General features: G+C 45.2%; 1 protein-coding gene across 5 annotated transcripts in view; it reads right to left on the bottom strand.

Moving 5' to 3' along the window:
* NECTIN1 (nectin cell adhesion molecule 1) overlaps positions 1-13154 on the bottom strand; it is a 383707-nt gene extending 370553 nt beyond the window's left edge. For 2 of the 5 annotated variants that reach the window (XM_063943510.1, XM_063943512.1), the window contains exon 1: positions 12527-13154. In XM_063943510.1, coding sequence (XP_063799580.1) covers positions 12527-12608 — 82 coding nt within the window. In that variant the 5' untranslated portion in view covers positions 12609-13154. The remainder of the gene's footprint in view (positions 1-12526) is intronic. The other 3 variants (XM_063943513.1, XM_063943514.1, XM_063943511.1) reach the window with 2 other exon arrangements.
* Between the last annotated feature and the right edge of the window lie 612 nt (positions 13155-13766).

Below are 13766 nucleotides of genomic sequence, written 5' to 3'. Positions count from 1 at the left end.
GGATGGGCGGTCTGGGGGCGTAACATCAGGGTCGCGGTATCGTGACTCCGCCCCCCGCTGTGCTGTGCCGAGAAACGAGCCGCTGCATAGTGGGGGGCGGAGCTACGATGATGCGATTAAGCGCGAATCGCGTCATCGGACCCCCTCGGGCCGCCCGCTTGTTCTCTGCTGCGGGCGGCCGAGGGGGAAAGCGGGAGGCTTGCCCACCTTTCCGGGGGGCCGGGAGGGTCACCCGATTTTCGGGAGCCTCCCGGCCATTCTGGGAGGGTAGGCAATTATGGTTTAGGGTGAGGCAGTGGGAACAGAGGGTTAGGGGGTAGGGGAGGGGGGAGAACACCCCACACTTACCCCTGGTCGGCCTTTCCAACTTCAAGATCTCAGTGTCAGTATTATGACCGCGGGATCCCGAGTACCGACATTGCATACTGGACCCTCTGTGACATGACAGTTAGAAGCTGATTGGCTGGTTCATTTTCTCTCCACTTTAGCTCTCTTCAAAGTTTAGTACATCACCCCTTACTGAATATAATGCCAGAATTTGTTCAAAAGTGACAGTAACATTATCTAGATGAGAAGTAGATACGGTGAACCGATATTTTAACTGACCTGTTTTATTTTCTTACTGACGGGTGCAAATTTTACTGCATTTTTAAATGGTATTAGCAAGCAAGTTTGTAATTTATTATGTCCCAATGTTTTGTTTCTACCGACTATGTAATGCTATATATTATACTATTTGTTTATATTAAAGGATTGTGTTATAATGATATATTGCAGGTAACAAAATCCCTTCTTGTAGTGTGTCTTGTTATTAACAGCAATAATAAAACCTGGTTGTTATATATGACTTATTAATTCATTCTGAATGAGAAAATACTCGCTGTATCATGTGATTGTATTTGGGCTGCAAAAATATTGTCTGGGAGAACACAACCAATTGTCACCTGACCAGCTGGGATTACACAGGAAAAGCCTTTCCATGTGACTGAAATGTTTCAAATCTGGTAAAGAAAACAAGGGAAAGTGTTTCCCAAAGTAACCAATCAGCTTCTACCTATCATTTAATAGACTCTACTTGATGACAGCTAGCTAGATGCTATTTACTATGGGCAACATCTCCTCTTTAAAATGTTTTCATTACATCATGCCCTAAATCTACAAAGCATTCTAACCCAACATCTTCATACCAGCTCCCAATATGAAAATACAATTGGCATGGTGCAAAGCTGAATGGGAACGCTCATGAACCACACACATGCAACTACAGGAGAGTCAGCGTCATACACACGTGGGTTGTAGCTGTTGCACAGACTTCATGTTGCTACTCCCCCAGGATAGCTTCATTCCCTGCACCAAGATGGCCACCAGGTCTATCTTGAGACTGTGTGAAAGTGCTACATTGAAAGAAAGTAATCTTCCACTTAGCTCAAGTGAGATCTGTGTTTAATTGCTAAAAAAAACACAGTTTTAGAATCCTGCATCACTACCCAGTACCTACATAAACTCACTGATTGGCTAGTTCCACCTACCAGTGTGTATAACAGTGAGTACGGATGTACCTTATTTATCTTCAGTAAAACCACTCCACCTGTTGAGTGCCTGGGCTGTTTGCAGTTGCAAAGCATCCACTGGTGTGAAAAGAAACTCTGCTACATCCTTAAGCCTGTACTTACATAAATCTTTAACATTCATATCGTTACACTGTAAGCTCACACAAGCAAAGCCCTCCATCCAATTGGTTCTCACTCATTTTCCCGATCACCTGTATGCCCCCACTTTGATAAATAGGGCCTGAATTGGAGGTGGATGCAAATGTTGTCTCTACTGAGATCACAAATGCAGAGGATCTGCGAAAATACGCCACTGACACTGCTGCGGTATTTGTTCAGAGACGCAGTCTCTGATCCTCCACTTGCATGCAAAGATGTATCATTGGCCATACATCGGTCGCTACATCGATTATCTCAGAAACCCTGTGCTTACTCAGAATGTCCATTGCAAGTAAGCACAGGAGCCTTTACAACTGCAAGACTCCTGAATTCGCAGTCACGGGCTCAGACACACTCAGAAAATGGTCACGACATGCCTGCATTTTTTTAAGCCACTCCTAATACCTCACCCGCCACTCACTCAATCCTCACTGCATCCACTGACGCTAATCAATCGCCGCACATGTGCAGTTCAACTGTGACACATGCACAGAACAAAACAGAAACGCTTAACTGAACGAACTGCACTGCACTGCACGGCATCCAATTCTGAATCAGGCCCATGATTGGTCACTTTTGTCCCATCAGTCTGGCACGTGACCACGGACTGCTCCCCCTAAGAATTGTATTTTGCCCGACTATGGGGGTTATTCAGGTTTGTTAGCAAACCAAAAAAGTTAGCAATTGGACAAAACCATGTTGCACAGGGTATCCGTTCAGATGGTCGACCATGTTATGGTCGACAGTCATTAGGTCAACCACTATTGGTCGACATTGACATGGTCGACACATGAAAATGGTCGACACATGAAAGGTCGACACATGAAAAGGTCGACATGATTTTTTTAACTTTTTTTCTTTTGGGGAACTTTTCCATACTTTATGATCCACGTGGACTACGATTGGAACGGTAATCTGTTCCAAGCGAAGCGGTAGCGGAGCGAAGGCACCATGCCCGAAGCATGGCGAGCGAAGCGAGCCATGCAAGGGGACGCGGTGCACTAATTGGGGTTCCCCGTCACTTTACGCAAAAAACGACACCAATAAAAGTAATAAAACTCATGTCGACCGTTTCACGTGTCGACCTTTCACGTGTCGACCATGTGTCCTTGTCGACCATGTCAATGTCGACCAATAGTGGTCGACCTAATGACTGTCGACCATAACATGGTCGACCATTCATACCAGAACCGTTGCACAGCAGGTAGGGCAGATGTAACATGTGCAGACTTAGATTTGGGCGAGTTATTTTGTTTCTCTGCATGGTAAATACTGGCTGCTTAATTTTTACACTTCAATTTAGATTTCAGTTTGAACACACCCCACCCAAATGCAACTCTCTCTGCACATGTTACATCTGCCCCCCCCCCCCCCCCCCCCCCCCCGCAGTGCACATGGTTTTGCCCAATTGCTAACTTTTTTGGTTTGCTAAGAAACCTGAATAAGGCCCAATGTCTGTTTTCCATCTTTTACACTTACTGTACACTGATTCGGTGTTGTTACTTATCCTCTGGTAAGGCGCGGATTGCAATTTTACACTTTGTGCCATATAAATAAATGATAAAAAATATTATCTCCATTGTCTGACCTCTGAGAAACTAACAAGTGATAAGGAATCCTCAAACATCACCCTGCACCTTATTTGGCTAATACATGCATTATTTCCCCAAAATGCCATCGCCTTACAGGTGATGACACCATGCAGGTATTTTATTTGTCTTCCTCGAGCCTTGTGATCCATTAGTGTTTAAGACTCCATAAAGAAAATGAACACCATCTATTTAATTAGAAGATCAGAGTCTGAGAACTGGGGCAACGAAGATCAAAAGGGAGACAAAATCACAGTCACTGTAATTAACTATCTCTTCTTGTTTACAGAAGCAGAAAGAGGACATAGTGTGCCACAAAGCTAGGGGCCGTCTAACAACTTACTGCCACCATCAAATAAATGTATAATTTAGTGATTGTGTATACACTGAAGTGTTATGGGCCCTACACACTAGCAAATTTCACTGAGCGATATGAACGTTCTCGTTCATTAATGAACAAAAACTCGATCATATCGTTCAGTGTGTAGGCACCAACGATGAATGATGTGCAGCCCGGCACTCGTTCATCGTTGGTGCCCCGTCGCTTATGCATGCAAGCCAAACTTCACTACCCCCGTCACTCCCCCCCCCCTCCCCCCGTCGCCATATGTGTAGGGCCCTTTAGGGTGGGTACACACCAGAACAATCGTGATTGTTCGACGATCATGAGATGATTTCCCTTCAACTTCCTGGGAGCTCCTGGACAGGCCTAGGCTCACGATTTGGCACAAACGGGGCATTTGTGTCAAACGATTCTGACCCGACTCCGATCCGATGCATGTTGGTACACAGAACACCAGGCGACCAGCTTGCCGATTGGCCTGAAAATTCAATAATGGGCAGGACTAGCTAAGGGGGTATAAATAGCAGCAGCCATTTTAGGGGTCGCACAACGGTGTACGATGCAAACACACACGATCAGCACAAGATCGGCACCCACTCAGAGATCGGATTGAGGAATCTTGACTGCAGTAGGGTCTAGATCTCCAATTCGACATAGGAGCAGTGGGTACGCGCATCGGATCGGAATAGGCACCGGATGAGGTATCTGCACAGATGGAATTTGCTAGTGTGTACAGATTGGTTTGTACACTGACAGAGCACACTATTGGTGAAATGGCTGTTCCTGGGCGCTGACCATGTGAGCAAACAGAGCTCGTCTCCTGGGAGTGTCGTGGTTGAGTGTCCCGGCTTCCAGGCGGATGGGGATGCGACACCTGTTCTCGATGAATCTTCCGCATCCAGCATAGAGATGGTGTAAGATCCCAATTCTAATGACTATGATTGTAGGTGCAAATGTAACCACGGTGAGCGGGATAGACTTCCACATGCAGACGTGCGTATGGTTAGTATATATATATATATATATATATATATATATGAGCAGATTCTCACTTCAGCATAAGGAAGGATGCAGGCTGCCGTAGGGAAATGGGTCAGTAGCTGCCGATGCTTCCGACTCAAACAGGTAGTCCAACCCAGTACTAGAAAGCTATGTGTAAGAATAGGAACACTGGGGAATGACGCAGAGTTGGATGTATTCCTGTTTCTATAGTGTATCTTGCGTGAATTGTCACTATGCCTGCACAGAAAGCGAACAGACACGTATATGCTCTCTGCAGACCTGCACTATGCAGATACATATAAAGAACTACGATCGGAGAGGGGGAATGGGGGTGGGATGGGGCACTCTCACATAGGCAAACTTTAGTAAGGGTATGTTCCCATGCAGCTCATTCCTGGATAATGGACCAAGCAGCCTACACACACACACCTATCTGCTGCATTACCCCTAAAAAAGGTTGTATTCTGAATAAAAGATCCTAAAATCACAAGAGAGAGCAATTGCTAATCTACCTGAATACCTGATTTTTAAGACTGTTTGAATGTGGCTATATGAGCTTTACATGAACGTGTGCACACTGGTTCTCACTATGGGGGTAATTCTGAGTTGATCGCAGCAGGATTTTTGTTAGCAGTTGGGCAAAACCATGTGCACTGCAGGGGAGGCAGATATAACATGTGCAGAGAGAGTTAGATTTGGGTGGGGTGTGTTCAATCTGCAATCTAAATTGCAGTGTAAAAATAAACCAGCCAATATTTACCCTGCACAGAAACAAAATAACCCACCCAAATCTAACTGTCTCTGCACATGTTATATCTGCCCCCCCCCCTGCAGTGCACATGATTTTGCCCAACTGCTAACAAAAAACCTGCTGCGATCAACTCAGAATTACCCCCCTATATGTATCTATCAGGAGCGGTTCTAGGCACGGGAAAGCAGGACAGGCGCCCGGGGCGGCCGCAGTCACCCTGCAGGCGCCCGCCACCCACCCCGCTCCCTGGCTGCAGCAGACGCCGTGGGCTGTGTGGGAGCCCGCTGCAGCCGGCGCCACTGTTAGCTGCCAGAGGTCATCATTGACCTCTAGTGTCTGTGCGACGCTGCTATGGGAGAGACGTCATGACATCTCTCCCATAGAGAGGAGCGGGCGGCCAGTGACAGAGGGCAGCACAGCAGTGGTCGGGAAGGAGGAGCGGGGCTGGTAAGTATTGTGTTTTTTGGGTTTTTTTTGTGTGTTTGTAAGCGGCGCTACTGGGGGCACGGCTACTGAGGGAACAGCTACCGGGGGCATAACTGTGGCCACGCCCCTTCCCTATGAAGCCACGCCTCTATTTTTGGGTGCACACCAACTCTGATTAAACAGGCGGTTGGGGGGGGGGGCAAAAGAAACTTTCACCCCGGGCGCCAGAAGGTCTAGAACCGGCCCTGGAATCTATGTATGTATACACTGTACATAATAAATTGATACAGTCCCAATGCACTGCCCCATTCTAATTGAATAAAACAGCCAGAACTCATCTGTACAGTTCCATTTAAAAAGCAGCTGCATATTTGAATAATACATGGCAGAACCCAAAAAAGGTTTTCATATTCCTGCAATATATGTAATCTTGAATGGAGATTTAAAGGTATCAGGGAAGGGAACACACCTGGGGAGGGTTTACGGCTGCCCGGTATTTATCTTATTTATTTGTTACGTTTCTTATATAGCGTAGCATATGCCATTGCGCTTTACAATTAGAACAACAGTAATAGAACAAAAGTGGGTAAAAACATACAGACATAGAGGTAGGAAGGCCCTGCTCGCAAGCTTACAATCTATCGGTGCACACATATACTCCCCCTCACCACCACCCCGAGACTGTCTGGAAAAGCAGTAAGTAGGCCTTCATGGCCAGTATCACCAAACACCCTGGCAATATTTTCATAAGAAATTGCGCTGATAATTGATTTTATATCGCTAACGATAAGCAGCACGAAAAATATGACTTATTGCTGCAGATTGATAACTAGGCCAGCGCGTGAGCGATCACCTTCTGATCACAGATAACACCATAAGCCTGGAAGGAAAGCATGGGGATTCCAGTTCGGCCTGGGCAGAGGGGCACAGGACAATGGAGCACTGGCCCTGCATACTGGGCTAACCTTAGCAGTGAGCAGTGATCCCATCAATATAAATGTATATCCAGTTTTACCAGATCCTCTTGTGTATGGGCCTTTAGGAAAAGCATTACTGTCACTCACACGGCGCTATGGTAGATAACACATAACAATACTTGAAATGAAGTAGAAAAGGTTACAGCCATAACAAACTTATCTAAACACACAGAGCTGTACGTATAGAAATGGCATATTGTATCGCTTGTGAATAGTATAACAGATCATTGTATTTTAGGTTTAGCAACCATTCAATTAATTGATTCAAAACGGTGAGAAGTACAGTGGCTTGGTGCATGTAAGCCTGAGTCTGATCTATGCAGGAAATATACTACTTCATTCAAACAGTATTCTACTGCTGCATTTCATTATACAAAAAGCACATTGCAAAGATTCCATTAATATGTATGGCGGAACACCTGAATGGCTCTTTGTGCCTTTTAGCTATACAGATTTCATAGTGGCACCTACATTGCTGTGTTGTCTGGCACAATGCCGTATTCTTGTATACATCTGTATTGTGTCTGCGGCTGATAACAGGCAGTTATCAGTAACTTGACACAATAAAGCTGTCGCTACCTCTATGTGACAGATATATAAACTTACACGGCCTCACTGGGAAGACATAAACACTCTGCTGATGTCTATCTGTCTACTGCACACTGCGTACAGTATAATACTGTTGTTGTCCGCAAGATGTCTAATCCCTGGCATGGATAGACTACATCTCAGACCCCATCTGTCTAATCCAGGCATACGTGTCAGCCCAGTGTTTGCAGTTGTGTGTTTTGGTGTATGAGATGCGCTTGTTGTGTCTGTCTCCAACTGGCAGATTGTTCTTTACCGAAGCCTGCAGTATATACATCAGTATCATGTCAGAATAATCAGTGGTGCAATTTGTTCCATGTATAAACAGATCATTGCAGAGTATCTTGTTGTGACCGCATATCTATATGAACTGTCGTTGTTGTTCCTCACTTGTCTGTCTGCATTAGTGATATGTGAATTAATGACATGACCTGATATGTTATCTGAAGGTTGCAGCACCATATTTACAGTTCAATGCTGATCTGTATGTGCAACCGCTGTACAATGGAAATCAATAAAGGATAGTATTATTGTCGCATGACTTATTGTCCAAATGCACCAACTTATAATATAGCGGAATAAACCAGCAGCAGAAATACAGGGAAATGTCTACTTATATGGAGGCTTGTAATGTTTTTTTGTAATTGGATCAAGCATATTAGCAATTTGGCCTTCGGAGAAAAAAAAATCTCAAAACTGAAGTCATGTTTCAACATCACCTGATGTATTGTTGCCAAACACCCAATGGAGTCAGTGTGGTTCTATACAGAGCATCTACACACAGGTTCGGAACGGCCCACAGGGGAACAGGGGAAACCCCCGGTGGGCCCGACTGCCTGTGGGCCCCCCTCCTCCTCTAGGGCTCAGGCTCCAGACTCTATCCTACTGCACTTGAATTATGCATTACACATATGTTACATTATACTTCACAGGACTATGGTTTATTACATATTTATCATGTACTCTCTAATGGTTAGCTAAACCTCTGGGATGGCTGGCCACGTCCCCACTGGAGCCTGGCCACACCCTTAAGAATGGGCCCCTACAACTGCATTCACCCGGTAGGCCCTTCATACCCCAGTCCAGCACTGTCCACACAGGTCTTGTTTTAGCCTAATTGAATGAAACAGTCAGGCACCATGAAACACCAGCATATCAAGGCCTAAAGATCAGCATAACACATTTGGTATCAATAATTGATATACTGTAGAATAATAATTCTCTGATGCTTTAGGTAGGCCTATCCCTTTCTCTAAAAACTTAAAAAGAAAGAAAGGAAAAAAAACTTTACAAGTCTGTTTCCATCTCTTCCTAGACGCTGGGTCGCAGCAGAGAACTGCAGTACGGGCAATGAGCATCCATCTCTTCTACCAGGGAGAGGGTAGGGAAGAGACAGAGAGAGTGTTGCTGAGCTTGTCAAGGGAATAAAGCGAGGGAGTTTCCCAACCATTATAGAATGAATGAGTTTGTCATGACAACTGCACAAATGTCTGTATGTCCTGGCTTGATCATCTTATCAACACACGTGTGCTTGTAAAAGCGACACATACATTTCAATCTCATGAAACGGTCATATGACTATGGAGCATTTTATTTATAATATGTTTGATACAGTTGTCTGCAGGACATATCAAATTCATTCAATGCTAATAAACAGAACTATATATGTTACACCGTGCTGATCACATTGATCATTTTATAAATGTTCCATACATTTATAACCATCTTGAAAATAGAATTTCCTCTCGAAGCAGTTAGTGCATTAATCATAACTATTTGTTATCACTTTGCTCATGTCCCCTAGGGGTCACTGTGATACATTATATTGCCCCATGTACTATGCTTCCCATTAAGTATCCTAAAGCAGTGCTGACCTTTCAATCATGCTGTGTCTGCTAATAATGTACTGGGCACATAATTATGTCATTACTATAATACCGTACCACCTGTAGAGACAAAGCACCAATAAGCATTCCATCGCTGACCGATATATTTCAGCAATCAGTGTAATCAGAGAATTATTTCACATTTCTATGTTCATTAACAGGACAGGTCAACAATATGGTGTTATGGCCTCATTTCCTATACAGTATAGTATTTCTCATTTATTCTCTGTATTATATTCTACACTTAAGATGGACCAATAAAAGTTTGATACTAATATTTTTGAGTTTTTTTTTCTGGCATATTTAATAAAGCAGGCGTACTATCTTTATGATTCTGTTTCCCTGAAGTAATGAAGTTATAAAATATTGTTTGTGCAGGTTTATTACAGGCTGAATAGGAAAGTTGATTAAAGAAATAATTACATAAATGACTCAAACTCTTGGAGAGTGTTACTGTGGGAGAAAGTGGAACACAGTATGGGGAAGGAACCAGGATGTCTAGAAAATGAATGCAGCAAAGTACAAAGGCTTGCCAGTCCATGATTCAGCGGCCTCATGAGGCTCAGGGAGGTGATGGAAATATCCAGAAGAACTGTTTTAAAAGGAAGACATTGTCATTGAGGAAACTGTGGATTATTTTATTATACTGACTCATGTCCCAAACTTCACTTTTATCAATTTGCAGAGTAGCAACATCTACAGACACTTAAAAATATATATCAAACCTCCATTATGTTAGTAGGTTAGTATGTTAAAGTGTGATTTATTATATACGGGAAAATGTACATTACAAGAATCCACACATTATGTGAAAATGATATCACAGCACTGATACCTACATCTAATGACTCAAACACAATGTAGTTACAGATCACTGTTGCCTGTAACGACAACATCCCAATAAAAACACTTCCCTGTAATATTTAAACCCATCTCTCCCAAACATCTCACCATACGCGACTGATCTGCAATGCAGCCTCCAAAAGTAATTTAGCTTCTGTGGTAACATTTCACATCTCCATATTACCAAGCAGATGTTCCATTAGTGATCGCACTTACATCTGCATGTTGTATCTCTGCCATTCCAACCCATTTGCCTGCAGTCGATCATTATTCTATGCTGCGCTCATGTTTGCGTATCTCATTATAACAATCAGTGGCAGATTCTGCTCTACCCCTATCACTTGAATTGATTAGGCTGAGATCCTGCATGGAGACACCTACAGTAGCTCCTCAGACTATTGTTCCCCCCCCCCCCCCCCCCCCCCCTCCCAACATTCCTCATGGTATATGGTTATTACAGTATGTGAGCTGTCTCTACTTTAACCCAATAAGAGTTTTGGCACTTGTAAATGGAATCTGCCTTTTTTCTATTTAATTACTTTGTTCTAAACTTTACAGGGATGAAGTTGGTAGTCATAGGCTGCTGGAGGAGACCGAAACTGCGCAATCTTTGTTCAGTCTATGAATATCTACTGCATGACCTCCCAGCAAAAATTAATTCTACTATCTCCAGCCTCCATGTCAAATAGAGCAATGAACCCCAGGGCAGCTCTTCCCCCTTCTGTGTTGATGCTATTATGGTAAGGGGAGGGACCATACATTCTCCATATTGGTTGGCAGTGCCTATTGTACCCTCCCTCCCCCTGTAAGGGTCACATCACTAAGATCTTACATTTTGCCTCCAGATTTATTTTCCAGTTCACAGAGCAGCATCCATCACCTTCCCCTCGGTATCCAATGGCACAAAGGATGTGCAGCAGAGTTTGAGAAAACACTTATATTGTGCACAGAACTAAAGTTACATGTAATCTTTGCAAAACATCAGAATATTTTGTATTTAATAACACTGAAGCCACCTGTTGCCCACAAGGAGAGGGGGGGGTTTAAATAATCAGCAAGTGTCACTGCACACTTCTGGAGATGAGAGATCTGCCTCTATCATGAGGTCTGAAACATAAATGTTCTAGGCACTGATTGCATTGATTGCACTGCAGGCTGAGGGGCAGCCATGTATTTCTGTATGACAGTACTTCTAGGGTTCCTGTAAGGTTCGCACTTTCCCTGTCTCATAGTGACAAATGGCAGATACAGACTGGTCGATTTGTTCATCATAGCAAACAGATATTGTTATTGTTACAAAGAAAATACTTTTGTTTCACGCTGTGTTCCTGTCTGTTCTTATGAGGGGAATGCATTTTATGGTACTATCATAGTCTGAAGTGTGTTATATGCTGCTGTATACAGCGGTCGGTCGGTCTGTCTGTCTACATGACTCCATCCACCCCCCCCCCCGGACTAGAGTTCGTCGTTTGTTCCCTTCTACGATGCAACCTCAGTACTTTTCTCCAGCCTATAGAAACAGCTTCTGTCACACTGTGCTCCATCATTCATTCCCTAATGAGTCCACCACACATGGACCTGTCTTATAGTGACCAGTGTACCTACCACCAGACACCCCATTTCCTGCGGTGTAAAGTGTACCTACCACCAGACACCCCCTTTCCTGCAGTGCAAAGTGTACCTACCACCAGGCACCCCCTTTTTCTGCAGTGCAATGTGTACCTACCACCAGACACCTACTTTCCTGCAGTGCAAAGTGTACCTACCACCAGGCACCCCTTTTCCTGCAGTGCCAAATGTACCTACAAGGCACCTCTCTTTTCCTGCAGTGCAATGTGTACCTACCACCAGGCACCCCCTTTTTCTGCAGTGCATTGTGTTCCTACCACCAGGCACCCCTTTTCCTGCAGTGTAAAGTGTACCTACCACCAGGCACCCCCTTTTTCTGCAGTGCAATGTGTACCTACCACCAGGCACCCCCTTTTTCTGCAGTGTAATGTGTACCTACCACCAGGCACCCACTTTCCTACAGTGCAAAGTGTACCTACCACCAGACACCCCCATTGCTGCATTTCAAAGTGTACCTACCAACTGGCACCACCTTTGCTGAAGTGTAAGGAGTACCTACCACCAGTCACCCCCTTTCCTGCAGAGCAAAGTGTACCTACCACCAGTCACCCCCTTTCCTGCAGTGCAAAGTGTACCTACCACCAAGCACCCCCTTTTCCTGCAGTGCCAAATGAACCTACAAGGCACCTCTCTTTTCCTGCAGTGCAATGTGTACCTACCACCAGGCACCCCTTTTCCTGCAGTGTAGACTGTACCTACCACAAGTCACCCCATTTCCTGCAATGCTGAGCAGACCTTTAGGGGCATGCACCCCCCTTTAGCAGAAGTCACAGGGCGACTCACCTTGTAGGACTGAAGCCACCAGACTGATGGTTAGAGGCCACCACAAGCAGCAGCAGTAGGATCCTTTCCGGCTGGGAGCCATAATCCACTGGATAAGCACCAAATCCACGTATCTAGCAAGTTAGAGACACTCTCCTCCACCCCCTTGTCCTCTTCCAGGGACGATGAGCAGGATGACAGAGCCCCCCTATAAGTGCAGAGGCAGCATATAAAGCAGCCCTAGTTGGCTAGTGGGGCACAGGGTGTCATGCAGTGAAGCATCCCCCTTCTTTCCTGTATCCTCGCCCCCCAGAGAGCCCGCATCCAGCACACACAGCACTATGCAATCAGCAGCGCCGGGTCCCACTCCTAAGAACAGGTTTCTCAGCTGTTTTCCCGTCTGTCAGTCATTCTGTGTCTGCGTCCACTGAGTGACAGCACATCGGCCACTTGGCTCTGCAGTGATCTCTCTCTTCTGCAGAGCATGTGCAGAGCGCGTTTCCTTCAGGGCTGCAGAGCCCGGTCCCTTGGACACTATGCACCCTCTCCTCTGTCTGTATTCCAGTCCCTGCTCCTCCAGCCAGCTTGCAGCCTTCCCCTCTGTGACTCTGCCAGCCTCTCCTCCCTCCCCCTCTCTGTATGATGTCAGTGATTGGGAAGCAGGAGGGCTGGGCTTGGGGGAGTCAATCTCTCACAGCTTTAACACTTTATTTTTCTCTCCAATGTAAGAAAATGCGGCTGCTGTCGCCCATCCCTCCGGCCAGGAGCTTTCTGTAACTAACTATTGCTGCAGTTTTGCATGTGTCCCCCCCCCTCCTCCTTCTTCCCCTTCTCCTTACTGGCACTCACCCTCTCCAGAAGTCACCTGTGTAAAAGTATTGTGGTTAAAAAAGGTTTTCAAGGATTGCTGTAAAACTGGTGTGACCCCCCCCCCCCCCATCCTCCCCCAACACTGTTGTGCTCTCATTTTGTAACTTGCTACTTTTATGCAGTCGGAATAAAGAATAGCAACGAGAATCCTGGATTGCAAACTGAACAGTTTTCCCAGACAGTCATCCTACAGTTGAGTAGAAACGCAGCTAGGCATGAAAGCGTTAACAAATGCGCCCTCCCCATACAGTTCCCATTGAACAATAGCTGGGAATGTTCGCTACGTTCAGACTTGTCCTCATCTCTGCGTCTGTGGACCTGTATTTTGGAATCTCTCCCTGATGTTCGCGATTCTCCAGCGAGGGCTGATGTGTAGCCTGGGGGGGTGGGG

Source organism: Pseudophryne corroboree, chromosome 10 (genome assembly GCF_028390025.1).
Source record: "Pseudophryne corroboree isolate aPseCor3 chromosome 10, aPseCor3.hap2, whole genome shotgun sequence".
NCBI classification, from domain to species: domain Eukaryota; kingdom Metazoa; phylum Chordata; class Amphibia; order Anura; family Myobatrachidae; genus Pseudophryne; species Pseudophryne corroboree.
This window is presented reverse-complemented; position numbering and strand designations above follow the sequence as displayed.